The sequence below is a fragment of the Scardinius erythrophthalmus genome, assembly GCF_964197995.2.
Source record: "Scardinius erythrophthalmus genome assembly, chromosome: 9".
Lineage (NCBI taxonomy): Eukaryota > Metazoa > Chordata > Actinopteri > Cypriniformes > Leuciscidae > Scardinius > Scardinius erythrophthalmus.
This window is the reverse complement of record NC_138229.1, coordinates 29292326-29316236: the sequence shown is the minus strand read 5'-3', so window position 1 is coordinate 29316236 and position 23911 is coordinate 29292326. Positions and strand designations below refer to the sequence as shown.

At 38.9% G+C, this 23911-nt stretch overlaps 2 protein-coding genes across 3 annotated transcripts; one reads left to right on the top strand and one right to left on the bottom strand.

The window, feature by feature from the left end:
• Positions 1-994: 994 nt before the first annotated feature.
• On the bottom strand, positions 995-5235 carry otol1a (otolin 1a; the record flags this gene model as incomplete). The annotated part of the gene is made up of 4 exons (XM_081373931.1): positions 995-1878; positions 2460-2531; positions 4612-4701; positions 4791-5235. The coding sequence occupies 4 exons, from the start codon at positions 5233-5235 to the stop codon at positions 995-997; spliced, it is 1491 nt and encodes a 496-aa protein (XP_081230057.1).
• Positions 5236-11116: 5881 nt separating this feature from the next.
• On the top strand, positions 11117-23605 carry ppm1la (protein phosphatase, Mg2+/Mn2+ dependent, 1La). 2 transcript variants are annotated; one of them, XM_081375189.1, is made up of 4 exons: positions 11117-12126; positions 18371-18545; positions 18616-18777; positions 22431-23605. In XM_081375189.1, the coding sequence occupies exons 1-4, from the start codon at positions 11728-11730 to the stop codon at positions 22778-22780; spliced, it is 1086 nt and encodes a 361-aa protein (XP_081231315.1). In that variant the 5' UTR covers positions 11117-11727; the 3' UTR covers positions 22781-23605. The 2 variants fall into 2 exon arrangements, with proteins under 2 accessions (XP_081231315.1, XP_081231316.1); XM_081375190.1 differs by lacking the exon at positions 11117-12126 and adding an exon at positions 16381-16603.
• Positions 23606-23911: the final 306 nt, after the last annotated feature.

Here is a 23911-nt window from a genome sequence, read left to right as displayed (position 1 = left end):
ATTAGAGCTTTGTGAATTTTTGTCTGTGTGTTATCTTTATTCAGATATTTATATCGTTATAGTTACCAAAGCCATCTTTTAGCTGAAACAAACCAATTTTATAGTATTTCTTCTCTGGAAAAATAATGATGACTCATCATGCACTGCAAAGATCGTTGTCCAATCAAATCCTCCCTATAATGAGAATGTCCATCCCCCTAATACGACCTGCGACCAACAAACATCCAATCATAGTAACATTTTATTTTGATGGTCCCTTTTGATCCTTCTGTTGACTATAAGTAATTTTGCAACTACATGTACAATAACTCTCATTAGAATATTAGTTGACTTGCTGCTTAATGTCTGCTAACTCTTTATTGTGATGCTCCTCCAACAGACATTCTACTGACTTTAAGTAACTTTGCAACTACTTGTCAAGTTATTCTAACCCTGCCAGTCTACTAATACTCTTCTAACACTCTAATGAGAGTTAGTAGACATGTAGGTGCAATGTTACTTATAGTCAACAGAATGTGTTAAAGGGACCATCAAAATAAAGCGAAACCCAAATCAGAATTCATGGCTGTGATGTAAAGCCTATTTGATATATACATTTGATTTTATAGGTTAAAAAAATTATCACTTATAATCAACAAAACTAACACTTGCAAAATACAAATCATAGTGTGAACTTTGGGTAAGAAAGCAAGACCAAAATAAAGCATAATTTATTTTATTGCATAAGCTGCCAGTTGTATAAATATGTTAAGACCTACAAAAATAGCTGCCACAAATCATCAGCGTATTAAAAAACAATAAACACAATCAAGCAACGATTGTTCTGGTGATAAAACAGGTAGCATAATAATTAGTGGCTGTACAATTAACTGTTAGTAGACAAATCTAAGTTTAGGGCTCAAGTATTTGGGTAATATAGGTGTCTTCCAATTCACCCCTACAAAACAAAGTCTAAAGATCTAAAATGGTTCATCCAGAGTGCGATTCCTGGCCATCAGTCCTTGGTGGCATCAGCATAGAGCAGGAATCCAGAGAACGTGCTGTCGTCCTCGCTGCTGGAATAAACACCGTTCCAGTCCCGCAGAGTCTCCAGCCATACCTGGTCTCCAGATGATAGGCGAAGCACTGCCATGTTGGAGGCCTGGTCAATGTCCTGGCCATAAAGGGAGTCACGAGTTCGCAGTTTCCGAATGCCGTTCACCACCAGGGCTGCGCGCAGGGGGCGATTGCGCACGGTAATGTAGTAGGAAAAGACGTAAACTCCCCCATGAGTGCAGTTGAACTTACTGCCGTGGGGGTCCCAGTGGCCCTCCTCATTGTAAATGACTTTGTCAAACTTGATAGGCAGGCCCGGTGGCGGGAATGATCGGCTAGGAAAAAGACCAACGCTAAAGGCTGAACGCTTCTGAACGGCAGGTTCACCTGGAAGGCCTTTGAATCCCCTAACACCTCGTGCGCCCTTTAGGCCTCGTGTGCCTTTCATCCCTGGCATCCCCCTCTGCCCTGGTGGTCCATGAGGTCCTGGAGGACCAGGCTCTCCCTGCTTACCTGGGGGTCCTGGGTCTCCCTTCAGCCCCTTAGCCCCAGGAAGCCCATCTGTGCCATTCAGACCTGGCGTACCCATGTCTCCTTTTGGCCCTTGAGGCCCTGGCTCCCCCATACTGCCTTTCTGCCCTCTCTCTCCAAATGGACAGTCTCCTTTGTCACCCTTCTCCCCCTTGATGCCATCTGGTCCAGGGAGGCCAGTCAGTCCTTGTATGCCAGGCTCACCCACTTCTCCCTTTGTTCCATTCCAGCCGGGCTCTCCCCTGTCCCCTGGGTCTCCTTTCAGCCCGGGTAAACCGGTATCTCCTTTGTCTCCTTTGAGGCCCATTTCACCTGCACACATTAACATAGACTAGAATTCGAAATTTAAGGCCAATTCTTTACTGGTCTAAAAGGCTACTGGTGAACACATTTACATTTTTAATGTATTTAGAGAATTTAGTAGCGCTCAGTTTCAGTGTGCCTGGTAAGAAATTACACATTGTAATTAAAAAGAAGGATTATCCTTCGCCCTTATTATGGATTCACCATAACAGAGTTGAAGTATTAAGCTTGATAAGGTCAATGTAAATGTAATGAAAGACTGTAAAACAAACCTATATCAGTTAGAAAGGTGTGGTCAAAAAGACTGATGACTTTGAATATGATAAAATATATAAATATATAAAATAAATACAAGTAGTTAGATATTACTTGTAACCCTAAAGCTCTATATTACTTCAACCCCGTCACAGTTAATTTGCATTTCTTATACTTCGATAACTGAGTAAATTCTGATAGTACTTCTATATATTATGTAGTAGTAGTAGTAATAATGGCACAGTTTCCTGAGAACAGTCCATAAATCAACATAACAGGCATATCATAAAGTGCATCAAAGACTGGGTTAGAGCTTTTGTCGCAAATGAATGTACCTTTCTCTCCTTGTTTCCCAGTAACACCGGGAATCCCAGGTAGCCCACTCACTCCAGGATCACCTTTCTCTCCTGAAGGAGGAAAGGAAATCTGTCTACAAATGTTTTGCACGTCTACTCTTTACCGACACAGTGATTTTGAATAGATCTCAATCCTTAAGAATACACAAGGCTCACAAGCAAACAAAAGCCCTGAACACTGGTGTGTTTATTAACTTCAGTGGTTACTCCAGCTTGCTCAGGCTAGAAAGAGGGAAGAATCAGAGATGGAGAGCTCTAGGCACACAATTTTGCAGACGAGCTTTGGTGCAATCTCAGGGTGCTAGCATTGCTGGTTTCAAGACAAGCGGTTGGTTTTGCCAACTTGTGTGAGCATGCAGGACTACAAGAAAGGGAAAGGTTCAGTCTGTTTGATCTAGGCGTGGCAATTGTTTTGTCTAATATGGACATAGGAGAAGCCTTAAATACACACAAACTCCATGTAATTCTCCTTAGATAAGGTCAAGGTCTTCTCTGGTGTTTGTCCTTGCAAAACAAAGATATTTGTATACACATTCAACATGATTTCCCTAATCCTTTGTTTAAAACTTTGGATAGACTAACTACAGAAGATGTGAAAAAAAGAATGATGGTCCTTGTGTAAACAGTATTTGGCTAAATTCCTTTTGACTCCTTTATATGAAATCTTAAATGTAAAACTTACGATTATAAAAGATCTAATATCTTTGATACAACAGTTATTTCCAGTCCTTGGATGTGGTTGCTGAAATACAGTCCAACTACACTGGGAATTTTCACTGATTGTATTACTCTTCTTGTTTGTGCTGGTGTGTTCTAGACAGACTGTCAGTGTGTGTATTTGTGGTGGGGATTTTTCAGGTTAGATCATTACCAAAGACTATAGAATTACACTTAAAGGAACTTTGTCGTTACACAATTAGTAGGTCATTGAATCAGTCCCTCAACCTTTTAGTCTCTGCATCCAAATACGCCCACAGCTCTACTATATAATAGGAGTAAAACAGCACGTGAAATGAGTAGTGTGTCCAAATTTGTAGTTTTCATAAAACAGTGCCCATGTGATAAGTACCCAGATATGACGTACTTCTGCTGAGATTCCAAAGTTCACATCCACATTGTCACGACATTCTGATTTCGTTCATACTATATAGAACGTACATTTTTAATGGTCGCAAAGTTCATTCTTTGTCAAATGTAAGCGATGGTTGCAATTTCAGACGCACTCACTAACTTATTTAGAAACAAACTAATGTATTATGAGTAATAAGCTATGTTTCCATCCAAAGTTGCGAATTTAACTTATGCGCAAACTTGGAATATTGCATTAATCATTTGCATCTAGTGAGTCGATGAAAATCGTTACTTTCTTATAAACTGTCACTAAATATTACTAAGAAAAATGGAAGTAACTACAGTAGGAGAACCCAATTTTCATATATAATAAATTACTTGCGCCTCAGAGTGTTCATACGAAATGCAATAAACACAGTCTCTTGCTTTCGGAGGCGGATGTCTGCTGTTTGGGGATGCAGACGGCGACCCAAGACAGTTCTGGGAGGTAATTATACCGAACCACTTTGGAACCGACAGATTTTGCTCAGGCATTTCAGATTCTGTGCAATGAGGTCGGTCTGCGTCCGCTGCTTGGTCCAGGTATGCCGTCCCATCGCAAAGTCACACGTCTTTTTTGATGCGCATCAAAGTATTTATTCGGAAAATGTGTTTCCATTGTAGTTTATGCGCAGGTTTTCAATTGGCCGATGGATGGAAACGCCATGATGCGTATACGTTTTAGAAATTCATACGCATTATGGCGTTCCCATCCATTTTTATGCGATATCCCAAAATGTGCATAAAAAATAGGTGAATGGAAACATATCTATTGAATGGTTCACTCAACCAAATTCGTTCAAGTTCAATGGTTAATTAAGGAACCTAAGGAACTACTGTTTGTTGCTCGGAGACGCACCAGTCGATTCTGCTTTGGCTTTGTTATGGGACGATTTTCTTCGACAGAGCAAAAACAGACAAAGTGCCAATATTGTGTCTAAAATGTTAAAGTACTCAACATTTACGTCTTGTTTACTGAACTCTTTTAATCATCCCTTGCTCATGACATTACCATACTGACCATTTTCTCCACGTGACCCTGGAGCACCAGTGAGTCCATCCTGACCTGGAGGTCCAGAAGGTCCCATCTCCCCCTTTTCCCCTGGAATGCCTTGCAAGATTACAAATGTGCGTGTTTAGTTTAATGTTTCATTTGATTCAGATTGCGATCCACTAGGCAATTACCACTCGTCATCTTACCCGCCAGTCCCTTTTCTCCTACCGGTCCTGGAGGACCTCTCTCTGGTGGACAACACTCACAGAAGTTGAAAAAACACTCGTTGTAGTCCAACGTGTAGTTCCCAGGGCCCGCCCCAGGAGGAACCATGGCCTCCGTGTGGTAGTCAGCAGAATAAGCGTCGCTGGAGTAAGTGGTGCTGTCGGTGGGGGGAATAGAGTACGCATCCATCATGGAGTCTGTGACTTCCTCGGTGACGCCGATAGCGGTGGGGCTCACAGAGGTAGTGATCGACTGGGACCCCAAGCGGGCGGGCGGCTGTGGAGGACCTCCTTCATCTCGAGGCGGAGGCTTCTTAGTGGGTTTCAGTCGCGGCCACTGTGTGGTCTTGGATAGTGATGCTTGAGTCCCTGTTGTTAGCTCCAGCAAGGCCATCAGCAGGATGACAGGGTGGAGAATATTGGGCATTGTTCCAATACCTGCATACAAACAGCAGCTAAATGCACTGAGGACAGAAGTGGACGCTAAATGGACGTTGATAAACTAGGTCTTTACATTTTCTAAAAGAAAAACGTTGTGCTAATACTTACCTAGTCGTCGATCTTCAGTGCCGCTTCTTCGTTCCCTTCTCTAAGAGAAATCTGCATCCAGATCACTAGCTTTTAACAACCTGTGCCTCCCCTTCCCCCCTTAGTCCAGCCAATGAGAGTGTTTTCCGCAGCATGGGCAGGTGACATACACTTGGCACAGACCGGAGGATTTGATACCTGAGGAGAAGCTAATGTGATGGCTTTAGAAAGTAACATATCAGTCCACCTCATTCTCATGCATCTGTTTCCCTAGTTGTGTTATATCACGTAGAAGGACAAATTAAAGTGCAGATGTTTACACATCATGGGCATACACACACACACACCTGTCTGTATCATCTTCATTTTTCATATGACTAAGAATCAACAGGAATTTATTTGAAACAGTAAAAACAGTGTATGTAATGTAATTTGCAAAGCTGAATTTTCAGCATCATGATCCTTCTGATTATTATCAATGTTTAAAACATGATACATTTCTCTTCAGGATTCTTTAATCATTAGAAAGTCCAAAAGAAAAGCATTTACTTGAATTAGACTGAACATAATTTGCTGTAGGATTTACTTTGAAATGATCAAAACTTCTAGTAAATTTCACAAATAATTACAAAGAAATGGCAGGTAACACAGTTAAACATTACGTTTTGAAGAAGAAAGTGATTTGCAATGTTTTTTACAGTGTAAATACGATTTTGTAACAATATAAATGTATTTACTCGCACTTTTGATTAATTTATGCATCATTGCTGAATCAAATTTTTATTCCTCTCACAAAAAAAAAATGTATGGATCCCAAACTTTGAATGGTAGTGCAAATGTTTATGTATTGTACATTATAAAATATATCTGATCATATCAGCCCATGAACACCAATGTTCTCCTGCAAACTTTCAGAAACAAAATTGTGTGTTCCACAATGTGAAACAAAAGTTGAGTAAGTCATGATTTTCCCAAGGATCAAAGAGAATCAGAGACTTTTGGGGGATTTTTGAACGGTCTCAGCGGAGAAAACACTAACACTTGGGGGGCGAATGGTCGTGTATCCTAGACGCCTTCAAACCCTTCCATCAGACACACAGTCTACTTCCTAACAGTATAAACGTACAAAATTTGAACGAAGAAACCCCGGGTCAAAACTGCCTTCTACTGAAATGTGGCCTGAATTCTGTGTAACTGGTCCATTTGGCCGAAGCTCAAAGGGAAGCTAAATAATCAAAGCAAATGAGACGTTGGCCCATGAAACAAAGTCATGGCAGTCATTCTGTGGCCCTCCTTCAGGAAATCCAGCACTAGTGACTTTTATATCTCAGGGGGTTACTGACCAGAGTAACCCCAGAGTTTAGGTGTTCATCTCGTACATCGATGTGATATGATGTCTCCCAGGTGCAATGACATCATTCAAGGAGAAAACTTTTCAATCACACCTCCAGTGTTTGTCAGATCCGCAGAGTGTGATTAAAGCCTGACTGTGTTCATGACCAAGGTGTGACATCTGGGTATAGTCAAACTCTTCAACAATACACGTGTTCTCTAAACTTTTAGGAAGAAACTTGCTGCCACAAAGCTGGGGTGTTGGAGGTTGTAACCACCATTATGATGTTTGACTCCACCCGTATATGAATTATTAGGAATGGAAAACAAATATGTATATATAAATTATTTATATTTATAATGATCCAAAATAATAATTTTGTAAGTATTTATGAATAAAAAACAGGTTTTATCTTAAAATGTATTTGTTTTGAAAATGATTATGATGTGACTCATGTATTTAAAGGAACACTCCACCGTTTTTTGAAATAGGGCTTATTCACTTTCTTTCCTACATTTAGATAGGTGGGCAAATGCATTTTTGTCTCAGTGCATGCATTGTTTTAGTTTGACAGGGTCGGCGCTAGCTTAGCTTAGCATAATGAATGGAATCCTTTGTTGCCAGCTAGCATGCCCTGAGTAAAAGTGATATAAATTTTTTTTAAAACCCACCTAATTACTTCTTGTGGCCTGCGTATTCACAACAAGTACAAATAGTGATGCAGATTAACACTAGGCGATTTCCTAGGTAGATATTGACTTATATATTAAGGACTATATTAGGGGGAAGCACAGGCGAAGCACTGCTACTTGGGCGTGATATCTCTGCGCCCAAGTAGCAGTGCTTCGCCTGTGCTTCCCCCTAATATAGTCCCAAGTCAATATCTGCATAAGAAATCGCCTAGTGTTAATCTGCATCACTGTTTGGACTTGTTGTGAATACGCAGGCCACAAGAAGTAATTAGGTGGGTTTTAAAAAAAATTTATATCACTTTTACTCAGGGCATGCTAGCTGGCAACAAAGGATTCCATTCATTATGCTAAGCTAAGCTAGCACCGACCCTGTCAAACTAAAACAATGCATGCACTGAGACAAAAATGCATTTGCCCACCAATCTAAATGTAGGAAAGAAGGTGAATAAGCCCTATTTAAAAAAATGGTGGAGTGTTCCTTTAAGGTGTAAGAAAAAATATATTATTTTTACATTACAATTTTAAAAATTAAATATCATTTTTGTTAAAAGTAGTTTAAAAGTTTTCAAAATCATACAAAATAAATTAAGAACTTGTTAACTGTTTTACACTAGATTTTTTAAATATTTTGAAAGTCACTCCAAAGGGAGTTATTCTCTATATCAGTGCGCACTGTTTCTGAACTCCCTAAAACTCCTCCGTTGTAGTCTTGAGTTTTCTTCCAGGAACCAACATGTCACAATATTCCTCCTTTACATTATTCCTGCCTAAACCCGCGGCCACACTAGACTTTGAACACACAAAATCTCTATGTGTAACCAGTTCTACTCGACCCGAGCGGGATTCGAACCTTGGTCTCCGGCATGGGAGGCGGGCGTCCAGCATCAGTCCTAGAGCGCCTCTTGAGATCAGGAGAGTGAGGTTTACAACAGTTACATACGGATACTGTAACGGTTGTGATTTTTTATAAACATGAATTCAACATAAAACAAATAGTGATACTTTCAAAATGTAAGAGCATGCATTGCATTTCCAGTCTGATGCATTCGAAATGCTTATGAATGGAAGTCAATGGAACGAAATGTGTAGTGGGATCGCCCCTTAAGGCATTTAAAAAAATAAAGGGGCGAGACCTAGTTGAGTTGCAGAAGTGTCGCCATTTCCAAGAGATGCTGTTTTAGTTCCACCCATAATCATATTTGGTTATGGTAAGGGGCGTGACATTTCTGAAACGCGCTCAAAGCAATTGACCAATCACAACACACTGATCCAGCAGACCAATCAGAGCACATTGTGCTTTTCAGAAGGAGGGACTTCATAGAGACAGGAACTAAACGAGTGTTACTGACAGACTGGGAAGAGAGGTGCAACAATGTCAAATATGTGAAAAATAATGTTTTTTGAACATTCAAGCATTCAGCCCTATTCTAGTAGACCACAAAAACAAAATCAAGACTTTGTAAAAAGGCATAACAGGTCCTCAGCAATGACACAGAACAACCATTTTGGGTTCCCCAAAGAACCATTCAGGAAATCGGTTTTAAAACAACCATTTTTTTCTTAGAACATTTTAATTATCCAAAGACACTTTTTCCACTTTAGGAATGGAAAGTTTCCATAGACGTTTATTTTTAAAAGTGTATGCACTGAAATTGAATACTATACAGGTTTATTAAAATCTCTAACTATTACTAACAGTAGTAGCTAATAGTGATGCTTTCCTTAGCAAACAGCTCAGTGTTTTAGCAGGCATTACCCTCTCCACTTACAGTGCCCATTAGACTGGTCTGACACTGTTTCTGTGTACACAAGGGCACCATTTGGGAGAACGAGATGAGAAGTGTGGGGGGATGCAGTGGGTTGTTACTTGAGCCTGAGATACACACCCTCTCGTTGCCTTTACAGACGCCATATTGAGGCTCAAATGCCCTGTGCTAAATGACCAGGTAGGCAAAATGGAAACCATTAGTCAAACCAAAGATCTACCTCACTAAGCTTCCAGTACTAGTGCACCACAAAATAAATCCCATTGGACTTCTATGATGAAACTGAAATCAATAAGATGTGCATCCATTATTCAGCCTCTAGAAGGCCAGCAGTATGCTAAGCACTTTTCTGAATCACAGTTTTGCATCAATTTATACATAATGTTTACTTGCTGCATCCCTAAATGGATCCTTCACTGGATAAGTCATGCAACTTCATGTCAGGGCATGATGTAAAATAATTGGTTTCAAAGAGTTAAAGGGATAGTTCCCTCAAAAATGAAAATTCTGTCATCATTTACTCACCCTCGTGTTGTTTCAAACTTGAATGAGTTTCTTTCTTCAGTTGAGCACAAAAGAAGATATTTGGAAGAATTTTGGTAATTAAACAGTTGACGGCACCCTTTGATTTTCATAGTAGGAAAAAAATGCTAAAATTGGTGCCGTCAACTGTCTGGTTTACAGGTTGTGAAACGCATAGCAGTTCTAAGTTGGTGGCTGACATGTACAGTAACATGGACATTCATTATCTTATTTAACATATGGGAAAAGTGTATTTAGGACATAATTGGTCACCAGTTTTTCACAATACATACAAAATAATAGTCAGAAAAACGTTTTAATGGAACTAAGATACAAAATATAAAATATATAATGAGAAGAAGAAAAAAAGTTTGCATAAGCCTATATGTTTTATGTATTGTATGATATTTGATACATAAGGCTATTATGGACCATACAGTCATATTGGAGAATAGATGGTGAAAAAAAACCATCAATTTGATGGCCCAAACTGAGGATACAAATATGCAATTTGGTGCATGTGTTGTTATTTAAATGGCCAAAAAGTGATATGAAATTCTGATAGCTTGTAATGTACACAAATCTAAAATAACAAAACATATAATGCAATGCAATACAATGATGACTGAAAGATGTACAAATAAATGTTCCTCAAGAGAGTGTTGTATAATTTTATACATTTTTTAAAAAAAATCTAGAAAATGATATATGGATAATGTAAAAGATTGTGTTACAACAGGTAAAGTTTTGATAATTTAGAGGATTAAGAAATTCGTCAAATATGATTCAGAAGGTTTTTTTTTTTTTGCCTTGGTATGTTAATTTTAAATTATCTTACAGTGTGGCAAATTACTGCAAAATTTTACAAAAAAATTGTTTGACTACTTTTAAGTGTGCTAAACAATACTTTAGTATGGCTATTAGCAGTTTAACTATATTTCTTCCCTTTAGCATTTTCATTTTCATTTGCCTTGGTTTTGACAAAAATAAAAACAAAAATAAATTAATGCTATAGCTTAATTACAAAAAAACAACATCTAGATGAAAGAAATATTAGGCCTAAACCATTCTTCTCTAATTTGTCATACAAACCCAACAAACAAAACAAAAAACAAAAAAAATCTACTAAAAGTTCTAAAAATAAATTAATCAAAATACTGAAAATAATTTACATTTCACAAGACTGTTTTTGTGCTTATGAAATGTACCCCCTAAAAGCAATGGCTAGGCTACAACAAAGTACAAAACAAATCCTCAATTCTGCAGCCAGTGTCAACAGCCTGGCCGTTTTTTTTTTTTTTTTTTAATGCATGAAAGAACAGTAACACCAATTGTCCTCACTGTCGTACCATAACAATATAACAATACTCCAGGGTCCTTCAGTCTCGGCGTGGCCCTGTTTTTCTCCTGAGCACAGCTACGCATGACGTCACGACCTTTCATAGTCATCGATTGGTACGTCACGTTGCGGCATCGGTAATACCAAAAAAAAAAAAAAAAAAAAAAACGGTTTGTTGAAATGTAGTCTGACGTAGGCTTCTCAAGCTACCGGACAGATATGATGTAATTTCTTCAGCGTTTGTGTCTGTTTCCCGGTGCTGCTGCTGCAGTCGGTCGGTCACGCAGCGCGCGGAGGAAGTCCGAACAGCAGCATGACATGTGCAGTGACGAATTAGCGATACAGAGTGCTTTGAAACTGTCAGTGACGCACGCGTCGCGAACGGGCGAATAACAGACAGTCGGTTTGGAGCGGAGACTCGTTGAAGACGCTATAGCTAGCGGCACGGATGGCTTTATGGGAGGGAAAGGATTCGCTGTTGTTGGGGGTAATGGGATCTGTGCGGTTATATGCAGCCCGTCGGTAGGGCAGAGCAGAAGCATACTGCAACCGAAAGCACCGGGATCTCTCTCCATCTGCAGATCATAATATAACCGCCGGACATTTAGGCGTTTGCGTCGCTGTGTTCGGGCTTTCAGGTGGGATCTCACACGTCGGGCTGCAGATGGGCTTTAATATCGGTCAAATGAAGTAATTTGAAGCCCATACTCCAGTCCCCGTGTGCAGTCTTGAGCGTGTGATGATAGGAGACACAATGACGCTTTTGTCTCTTTTGGGTCGCATCATGCGTTATTTCTTGCTCAGGCCAGAGACCTTGTTTCTGTTGTGTATAAGCTTGGCCCTTTGGAGTTACTTCTTCCACACGGACGAGGTGAAAACCATCGTTAAGTCCAGCCGGGATGCCGTGAAGATGGTGAAGGGGAAAGTGGCGGAGATGATGATGAACGACAGGCTTGGCGGTCTGGATGTGCTGGACGCGGAGTTCTCCAAGACATGGGAGTTCAAGAACAACAATGTCGCGGTGTACTCGATACAGGGCCGAAGAGACCACATGGAGGACCGCTTCGAGGTCCTCACCGACCTGGTCAACAGGAGCCACCCTTCAATCTTTGCCATTTTTGACGGACACGGCGGGGAGGTAAGAAGTGTGGATGCTGAGGAGAGTCGTCGTGAAAGATTTACATACGAAACGTCCGTGGCTCCCAGGACGACACGTTACCATTGTTGACATGTTAAGCATAAAAATAATGTTCGAGTAACGTTAGGAAATGGTTCCCAAAATAACCAAACACGTTCTGTGTTATTTGGGACGACCTTCAAAGGAATAGTTCATGCAAAAATGTGTTTACTCGCCCTCGTGTTGTTCCAAACCCGTATTACCGACTCACATCTGTAGAACATAAAAGGGAAAAATACGAGGCAAATCATGGACGCTCTTTCATATACTGAAAGCGGATGGGAACTGGATTTCCCAAATGTCAACAAATCTAAAAAGTTAATAAATTACTAGAGAATTATCGCAAAAATCACTTTTAACAGGTGCCGAAGTAGTAGCGAATAAGAGAGTGGATATTCTTAAAGGAGTAACGTTAGTCTAATTCGCAAAATGTTCACGCGTTCATGTCTGTATAACCTTTTATTTGACTTCTAGTGTAATTTTACTCCATGCAGTGAGTGAATTGTCTTTTGTGTTAGATGGAAGAAAGAAGGTTGTACAGATTTGGAACAACATGAGTGAGTAAATAATGGGTGACCTGTCCCTTTAAGGCTGACTATTTTCAATACACTAATTCATATTATCAAACCGATGGTCTAATTAACACAAGTTGTCGTTCTGACTTGAATTAGTACAAAAATTTACTGTGCAGACACTGCACGTTTTTTGTTTTTTTCTTTTTCTTTCCCGTGCGTGCTCCCTTAATATCATGGTATCAGCCATTAAAAAAATACTTTTGGTTCACCACAATTTATGTTTCAGTATTGCTTCCAAATAACAAACGGTTAACCCACAATATTTTTGGTGTGTTAAAAATTAGAAAACAAACTGCCTTTATAATGGTTATATGAGTATCTAATGTAGCCAATTGAGAAGCACCCCCCCCCCCCCCCCCCCCAGACATCTGCTTCAACCAGCCTTATTCCCCAGCCTATATGGAGCTCAGACAGATGTTCATGCTTTTGAGTAATGAAATTAACAGCTCACAAGAGCCGATGCATGTGGAAACCTATTAAAACAGCTCAGAAAACTCTTTCATTTGAATTTTACCGATCCACCATTTTCCTCCGCTTTCAAGTCTGTTGTTTCTGGCTCCCACGATCATATATGGAATGCCTAAAATCTATTTATAGTGGTATTTGTTTAAATGACCAGAGGCCTCCCTGCAATCCAGGCAGTTAATAGATTAAAATGTGCCAACCTCATGCTCTTCGGCCCCTGTAAAAGGTCTTCTAATCTACACTATCTCCTCTCATTAATGTTTGCTGACTCAAACGTCCTGACATTTTGAGTCTAACCTGTATGTTGATACTGGCTCGTTTTTTGGTTGTGGAAGCCCATGATGATTATTATTTCCTGAACTAAACTCTTAATGTTGGGTAACTTGCACATCCACTCACTGGAAAGAAGAGTGCAGGATTTTTTTATTACTACTGAACTTGTTTTGTTATGAGCAGGGCTTCAAACACTGTAGACTTTAATAGGAAAAGAGGGATGAGATGGATTCAGAAGAGCTGACCAGATTAGGATTCTGTATGTTGTAAAGAAGAAATATATATATATAGGCCTATATATATTCTGACTTTTTGTCTCAGAATCGTGTGATATAAGCTCGAGGTATAAAGTCCAAATTACCTTTTCTAATTTTTTCTCTTTTCTTCACAGCAGCGCCAGAGGAGCAGAATAGCAAGACTTTTAGGTTTAATTATACATTTATTTGTCTAGAAATTATAGAGGGAGTCTTTTTCCAGCCTCCCACGATGTTCAGTGCATAAATCTGATACCCAAAAGAAAGTATGAACACCCTACTCAGTCAAAAGTCTGAGCCGATTTTTTGGATTGATTTTTTTAAGATGCTGGCGATTAGCAATGGTCTTTTTTTATTATTATTTATTGCAGCTGTGAAAGGGCTGCAATTGGCTTCTTGAACAACAGCCCAACTGATCGAGACACCTCAGCAGCAGATGATAGTCAACAAATCATACTTTGGTTAGAATTTGCATGTGTAATCGACATACATGCAAATATAAGTCGTGATTTAAAATGTCAGAAGTGAAAACTAGGTCTGGAAATATTTGATCCAGGGGGCCTGTTAAAAATACCCTGTTAAATAGAGTCTTGTTACATGATTTTGCCCTGTGGTGACTGCTAATGATGAGAGCTCTCGCTAACAGTGACTAGCACAGTCGGCCTAATCAACGCCTCCCTTACTCTTCTGTCACGTGCTCGTCCTTTATTCCCTTGTGCTCTGGTTTTCTCCTCATTCGAATCTTGAATTAGGCCTAGTAAATTGAGCTTTTAATTAGCAATGGTAGTACAAAATAGAGTGAGCTATTGTACACTGTAAAAAAATGATCAATAAGTTATGACAACATGTTTTTACATTGCTTAAACTCATCAAAATAAGTTAAGCAATTTTCAACCTTTTTTATATAAGATTTATATATAAGTTTATATAAGATTAATAACTTAAACATCCAAGTTGATTGTACCTAAAAATTTAAGGCAGCATTGTTCAAAAGATTTATGTAATGTTTTTGTAAAGAAGTCTCTTATGCTCACCAAGGCTGCATTTATTTGATGGGAAAATACAGTAAAAACAGTCATATTGTGAAATATGATTACTACATTTAATATTCAACAATAATATTGATCTGCCTGCATTGACACTGTTATACAAGAACTGAACTGAGCCGGACGATGACATCATGGTTTACTCCAGAGCGGATATATATATAAATGAACTAAATTAATAACTTTTTTACAACAAAAATTAAACATCCGATAGCTAAACACGCTATTTTCTAATGGAAACAAAGTTTTTTTGCATTTTTTTTCCTGTTATCTTTTTAAAGCTGCTTTGAAACAATCTGTATTATAAAAAGCATTATATAAATAAATGTGACTTGACTTAAAATAAATACTTGTTTTTTAACATTACTCCAGTCTTCAGTGTCACATGATCCTTCAGAAATCATTCTAATATGATGATTCGCTGCTCAAGAAACATTTCTTATTATAATTAATCAGTGTTGAAAACAGTTGTGCTGCTTAATATATTTGTGAAAACCATCCTTTTTTTTAACAAATTATTATTTTTGGTTTTTGCATTGGGAAATTTTGATTACAATAAATCCAGTGCAGCAAAAACTGCCAAGATGAATACTTGTAGTAGCCTAATTTACTATTTATTTAAAAACTATATTTGTGTAGGATTGCTAAGAAAGCTGGTTTCCGACCGCCACAGAATAAAACATAAAAAAGGTAATTGTGAATTTTTGTCTCAGAATCTTGATATATATATATATATATATATATATATATATATATATATATATATATATATATATATATATATATAGACTTGCTTTCTTTAAACTTTACATGTTTCATGAGATTAACAGGAATGCACTGGCGCTGCTATGTTTGAGTTAAATGCGTTAAAGCCCTAAATCTTCCAAACACACACAGGTGCGTAACACCAGTAATAAAGCACTCATTGTGTTGGTGTGTGAATGAAGTAAAATGGCTGCTTGACTGTAGTGTGTTTGCGGTGGGAGGGTCTTGAGCGGAAAGAGGTCGCTGCGGGTCACCCCCGCACCACTGTCTTTGTTCCTGAGACACAATGATAAACATACTTTCAACAATTCAGACTGTGACACCCTGCAAATTGTGCTATTGCCAGGCTCACGATATACTGACGAACATAGTTGTTATTGGCTATTGTTGATTGACTACTTTGCCCTTTTCAGATGGTAGCTGAAGTCTAACTATGCTAAGGTCATTTAGGCAAACATAATTATTTTGATTATTATGAGATTATATACCTAATCTGGACAATTTAGGAGGAGCAGAATTCAGCAAGGCCTCGAGCTCTGATCTGAAATGCTCCTCTTCATAGCAACTCTGAGCTATTTACGGGTTTAAAATCACCGCTATGTGCAAAGTGCCCCTGAGCTGCATGTGCTTATTCTGTAAGTGTTGTGCGTGAGCACTGCTTCTGTGTAAATAATGCATGGCTTCATGTGGAGGCTCTGCCGTGTCTCCTCTGAGTCTGAAAGCAGCAGCCCCGTGTTGGCCGGGAAGTGTGTTTGGAGCAAGACTGCAGCGTTCTCTTGGCAGACAGGTATTATGTTTGCTTCTCTGGTTTCATCACTGTATTTATAGCGTGGCATTGCTGAGTCACTGGCGAAGGTTTGCAGTTGAAGATGCACAAAGCTGTAGTGTGAGTTGCTGAGAGGAATCCAAACCATCCTGACTGATGATGGGGACAACAGAGTTAGGCGATGGAATAATGCTCTTTGACTCTGTTTTGGTGATCTGGCAGTATTTGGAAAGGGCACTCGATCTCTACAGACTTTCTGTCCCTTCATCTGTATTCTGCTGCGAACTCCATCTGGCAAGAGCTCTTAGGCCTCTTTTTAAAGCGATAGTTCAACCAAAAAAAAAAAAAAAAAGTTCTGTCACCATTTACTCACCCTCATCTGTCTGTCTGTCTGTCTGTTTGTCATCTTTTTGTTTATCTATATCTGTCTCTGTCTGCCTGTCTGTCCGTCTTTCTGTCTGTCATCTATCTATCTATCTATCTATCTATCTATCTATCTATCTATCTATCTATCTATCTATCTATCTATCTATCTATCTATCTATCTATCTATCCGTCTGTCTGTCTGTCTGTCTGTCTGACTGTCTGTCTGTCTGACTGTGTCTATCTATCTGTCTGTCTGTCTGTCTGTCTGTCTGTCTGTCTGTCTATCTATGTCTATATGTCAGTCTGTCTGTCTGTCTGTCTGTCACATTGCTGTCTATCTATATCTCTGTCTGTCTATCTATCTATCCGTCTGTCTGTCTGACTGTCTGTCTGTCTATCTATCTGTCTGTCTGTCTGTCATCTGTCTGTTTATCTATGTCTATATGTCAGTCTGTCTGTCTGTCACATTGCTGTCTATCTATATCTCTGTCTATCATCTATCTATCCGTCTGTCTGTCTGTCTATCTATCTATCTGTCCGTCAGTCTGTATGTCTGTCTGTCTGTCACATTGCTGTCTATACTGTATCTATCTATCTGGCTGTCTATCTATATCTCTATCTATCTATCTATCTATCTATCTATCTATCTATCTATCTATCTATCTGTCTGTCTGTCTGTCTGTCTGTCTAGCTGTCTATATCTATCTATCTGTCTGTCTGTCATCTGTCTGTTTCTATCTATCTGTCTGTCTGTCTGTCTATATCTATCTGTCTGTCTATCTATCTGTCTGTCTGTTTGTCTATATCTATCAGTCTGTCTGTCTATCTATCTATCTATCTATCTATCTATCTATCTATCTATCTATCTATCTATCTATCTGTCTGTCATCTGTCTGTTTGTCTATCTGTGTCTATATGTCAGTCTGTCTGTCTGTCTGTCACATTGCTGTCTATACTGCATCTATCTGTCTGTCTATCTATCTGTCTGTCTGTCTATATCTGTCTGTCTGTCTGTCTGTCTGTCTGTCTGTCTATATCTATCTATCTGTCTGTCTGTCTGTTTGTCCATCTATGTCTATATGTCTGTCTGTCTGTCACATTGCTGTCTATACTGCATCTGTCTGTCTGTCTGTCTGTCACATTGCTGTCTATACTGCATCTGTCTGTCTATCTGTCTGTCTGTCTGTCTGTCTGTCTATATCTATCTATCTGTCTGTCTGTCATCTGTCTGTCTGTCTATATCTATCTATCTATCTATCTATCTATCTATCTGTCTGTCTGTCTGCCATCTGTCTGTTTGTCTGTCAGTCTGTCTGTCTCTCTGTCATCTATCTATCTGAATCACAATGAAGAATGGAAATTTCAAAAATGTAATTTTCAGTTGAATTATAAATTATATTTACTAGGATCCACTGTTCAAAAAGACAATTTAAAATAAAAAAGTTCAGTAAATGCATGAAGTTTCCGGAATCAATGAGTAATGCCACTAAATAAGCGTGATCTCAGTATATTGACCAGGATTATAGTGACTTATAATACAGTGGACATAGGTGCTAAAATGTCATGAAAATCTTAATGGTCTTTAATAAATATTATTTCTTTAGCTTTGGGGGTGAAGCGTGACCTGGACACTTTTGTGAGATTCCTGTTCACCCGTGAGCTCATCTGCATTTGTTCTTGTTGTCTGTCTCTCAGGCGGCTGCTGATTATGTGAAGGCCCACCTGCCCGAGACTCTGAAACAGCAGCTGCAGGCCTACGAGCGGGAGAAGAAAGACAGCTCTCTCTCCCATCCCTCCATCCTAGAGCAGCGCATTCTGGCTGTGGACCGGGACATGGTGGAAAAGTTCTCCGCCTCTCATGATGAAGCGGGTGAGCAGGGGATGAGCGTGTGTTTTAGGGAAACAGTAAACCATGCTGAACTCCTCCCCTTTGTTTTCAGGCACAACATGTTTGGTCGCCTTGTTGTCAGACCGCGAACTGACTGTGGCGAATGTTGGAGACTCGCGCGGCGTTCTCTGCGACAAGGACGGCAACGCTGTGGCCTTGTCACATGATCACAAGCCTTACCAGCTGAAGGAGCGCAAGAGGATCAAGAGAGCCGGTGAGTTTGCCCACTTCAACGGGAGACGCTAAAGGCAGAAGAGCTGATTTGGCTTTAGCAACAAACTAAATAAAATGATTCAGCTACCAAACTTAAAAAAAAAAAAAAAAAAAAAAACACTTTTTGACATTTTTAAAAATGTATTACCTTTTTCTCCTTGATTTTGTCTTATCAATGATTATGATAACTTTTTTAATGCCATTTTCTTAAAAGAGAACATATAGTAAAGGGTGTATTATTGAGATCCCCTAGAGATCTCTATTTTTAGACAAATTACTTCTTAAATGATAAAGCTAATCACATCGTTTTTGAACATGTATCATTTTGTATTTTCTTCTTATTATTATTATTAGTATTAGTATTATTTATTTGTTAGAACAACAACAACAACAAAAAATTTATTTATACACATTGATTTCCAGTGGATGGCAATTTGATTGGACAGTTGACATTTTATGGGCCATTGCATATCTTTTTATTTGCATACATAGTATTATTATATATTTTTCTTATTATTATTAAAGAAGATGATGATAATAATAGTAATAACTTTTTTTGTTTGTTAAAACAAGTTCTTATTTTTTAATAACATTTTTTAATAAAATTGATTTATAAAACCTGTAAAATAAAATAACTTATTATTATTGTCTTATTATTATCATAATCATAAAATGTTAAAACGACAATATTTATTTTTAAATTAATTTATTATTAATAATGATAACTTTTTTGTTTGTTAAACAACGTTTATTTTTTTCAATAACTTTTTGATTTAAAATCCCTGTAAAAAAAGTATTATTATTATTATTATTAATATTTATAATGATAACTTCTTTGTTAAAGGGTAACTAAACCCCTGGTCAGAGCCTGACTCCACCCACTGGCAATATTTGAAAAATGCTGGAAAAGTAGGCAGAGCCCAGTGAAGAGGGGGCGTGCATCTGAGACGTATCTCTCTGCAGGCAAGGGCGTGGTTAGCTGGTACCCTCTGACGTCAGAGTGTACCACAACTTCCAATAGGAAAATTCAACTGCAGTAGCCACTGTTCAACCTTAAGAGGGCAGCACTCAGACGTTTTTACACCATATTTAGTAAAATTAAAATACTTTAAACACAAATGTCAAAAACAATACTTGAATCAATGAACAGCACTATTAAAGCCCCATTCTTACAGATCATTAACTAAAAAAAGTTGGTTTAGGGTTTAGTTACCCTTTAAAACAACATTTTTTTAAAGGAGCATTCCGTAAGTTCTGAAATTTCTAACCGTTACTGACACCAGTGGCCGTTAGAGGAACTGCAGCCAGTCTCATGCTCGTTCTCGGTGCGCACGCTCATACGAGCACGACAACATCAACCAGGGTTGCCGCGGCAACCACTGACGGCTCATCGAGATTCACCACTCACCAGCATAATGTTTGAGGTAAGAAACACACTCCCAGCACTCACAGACCCCTTATTTTGACTATTGTAGAGTAACGCTTTTTTTTTACACTTCCGAGGAGTGTCCGTGGGTGTCTGAGTTGTGCTGGGGGCTGGTCGCTTCTTTCCATCCGCAGAGTCCATTTGAAAACACCGATTGCCGCTGCTTACTATAATGGCTGCCGTGCCGTACAGTTGTAAGCCCAAGTAGACGAGAACGCGCATGACGTCACATTTTGTGAATTTTCGCGCCGATTCGGGCCCGACTCCTCCACACACGATTGAGTTTACAGGCTGATAGAGGCAACCGTGGTGGACAGTCGAGGTGTCATTCTTTTTATTACATCATGGTTGGCTCAAACATGTACAAATGAAAACTCTATCTTAAAGATTTTTTTTAAGTAAAAACCTACGCAATGCTCCTTTAAATAACCTCTCAATTTTAAACCCCCATAAAATAACATTATTATTCTTATTATTCTTATTATTAGTATTATTATTATTATTATTAAAGGGATAGTTCACCCAAAAATGAAAATTCTGTCAGTAATTACTCACCCTAATGTTGTTCCAACCCCGTAAGACTTTCGTTCATCTTCGGAACACAAATTAAGATATTTTTGATGAAATCTGAGTGCTGGATCACTCCTGATGGACACCTTAACTTGCTGGCCCAGAAAATGTATTAAAGACATTGTTAATATAGTCCAAGTGACTCCAGTGGCTCAATCTTAAGTTTATAAAGCGACGAGAATACTTTTGTGCGCAAAAACAAACAAAAATAACGACTTTATTCCACTTTTCATTTCCTTCTCTCTGGACTAGGGCTGTTTTCGACTAAGGATTTTCATAGTCGAATCTGATTCGTTAGATTTTGCCATAGTCGACTGATAGTCGAACCTTTTTTTTTTTCTTTTTTTTTTTTAGATAGCAGCTAGATTTTTTCCATTTCAAACAAAAGAGCTAAAAAACACATATATATCACACATATATCATAACATTTCATAAACATGAGGAGCAATATGAGAGAGAAGTTTGGTGATGGTTGTTTAGGTACATTAAACCACGTAAAGCTTTTTCACGCCCATGAGAACTGCGTGGAGTCAACTCACAGCCGCTCCGCTGCCCTGCTGAAAATGTGAAGCAGAAACGCTTAATATCAGATAACGTCCATAATAATTGGACTCTGGGTTCGATTTTTTTTTTTATCATTTTAAGTGGTTATGTGGAGCAACATGAGAGGGGAATTTGGTAATCATTGTTTAGGTACATTAAACCACGTAAAGCTTTTTAACGCACATGAGAACCGTGTGGAGTCAACTCACAGCCGCTCCGCAGCCCTGCTGAAAATGTGAAGCAGATTTTTGAATACATTTTTATTTATTTATATTAGTAAGCTACAGGACATCGTCTTTCAAAACATGACCTGAAAAAATAAAATAAAAATGGTACCCAGCCCTTCTGAAAATGCGAATGCGTCTCTGTCCCCAGCACATTTCAAACCAAACTGACGCCCATGTATTCGACTATGAGGTTCATAGTTGAATCAGACCTCTCCGAATCGAATCGTCGAATCCTCGACTATTAGAAGTCAGCCCTACTCTGGACCTCGAGTTTTTTTTACGTAGTGTAATAAAGTAGCGCGTCTGTGTTTCACGTCACCACGTATCACATGACCAGAGTCGGCCAATAGTGAGCCTACGTGGTGACGTGAAACACAGACGCGCTACGCTTAAACACTACGTAAAAAGACTCGAGGTCCAGAGAGAAGGAAATGAAAAGTGGAATAAAGTCATTATTTTTGTTTGTTTTTGCGCACAAAAAGTATTCTCGTCGCTTTATAAACTTAAGATTGAGACTGGAGTCACTTGGACTATATTAACAATGTCTTTAATACATTTTCTGGGCCAGCAAGTTAAGGTGTCCATAAGCCTATGGAGGAGTGAGCCAGCACTCAGATTTCAGCACTCAGACCTTTTTTTTAAATTGCATATTTACAAAAGTTTAAATGGGGACAGTCACAATACAGGAGTTTTTTGTGTATTTTAATATAAAAATTGGTTAGTCAATGGACATAATTCTACTTTTCATTTTAAAACAGTTATCAGGTCTGTTATTAAGACTATAATTTTTGATGATTTTGAACATTTTGCACTTGTGGTGGCCTTCCTGGCAGTTCCCGATGACTTGACGGTGTGATTTTAACACGTGTCTGTGATCTCATCCATCAGGTGGCTTCATCAGTTTCAACGGTTCTTGGCGTGTGCAAGGCATCCTGGCCATGTCGCGCTCGCTCGGTGACTACCCTCTGAAGAACTTGAATGTGGTCATCCCAGACCCAGATATCTTGACCTTTGACCTGGACAAGCTCCAGCCGGAGTTCATGATCCTGGCCTCGGACGGCCTGTGGGACGCGTTCAGCAACGAGGAGGCCGTGCGCTTCGTGCGGGAACGCTTGGACGAGCCGCACTTCGGCGCCAAGAGCATCGTGCTGCAGTCGTTCTACCGCGGCTGCCCCGACAACATCACCGTCATGGTGGTGAAGTTCAAGAGCAGCTCTGGGACAAAAACTGGAGAGTAGTTTTACTCCACCAATAAACAGCCTTGATTGTCTTTCCATTAATGCATATCGCTAGATGGTGTAATGTAAGAGACAAACCTTTTTTCTCACAATTACAACAAACCGGCACACATACGCATGTGCAAACACATGCATTCCCAGTTTTGTTTTGTTTTCTTTTTGTGTGCGTGCCAAATGGACACTTAAAAAATGATTTGACCCTGTAAAGATGACGTATCCTGGCCTTCCTTATATAGAGCAATATTGTTTGTGAAATCGCAATTGGCATAAATGGCAGAAGGATGTTTATTGCCTTGAAAATGCACTCGTAATATTTTGTTCAGAAGAACAGATCAGAGCTTTATATTTTTTTCCCCCTTGTTTTTGTGAATTAAAGAGCTGATAAATGTATCCAGCTCTTGAATTTGGATGTGCATGATCCATTCATATCAGTACAGGGCATTTATGCCGATTTACACTGGTGCTGCTCATCGGTTAGTCTAAATGAGGGTGGTATAAGTTTGTGTTAGATTAAGAATGTTAATCTTTGATTAAACTTCATAATTGGTCTACGTCCCAATCATTATTGTGAGAAGGAAGAGTTTTCCAGTCAGTCCTGCTCTTTTAAGTCACTGTTTTAATGGTTATGTGAATACAAAGACAGTATGTTATGTAATTCATTTGTGAAGACTGTTGAATTCATTTTGGCGGACAGTCCTCCAAGTTTCCTCCTAGTTTACTGGGATTGGCACCAGCCCTGATCTACACAAACGTTGAATTTCTTGCACTGTGTGAAATGTATGTGGGAGATTAAAGCGATAAATAAACCTAACAAGTCAAAGCTCATACTGTTTGTCTTTGTTCTCTCTGATATTGATATGATATTCAGCAAGGACACATAAAATTAAAAAAGTTAAAAAAAAAACAATGCTTTTGAACTTTCCATTAATCAAAGAGTCCTGAAAAAAGTAGGCTATAACAGTTTATGCAAAAGTATTAAGCAGCATTTTTTTCAACATTGATAATCATAAGAAATGGTTCTTGAGCATCAATTCATCATATTAGAATGATTTCTGAAGGATCCTGTGACTGAAGACTGGAGTAATGATGCTGAAAATTCAGCTTTGCATCACAGGAATGCATAACAAAATA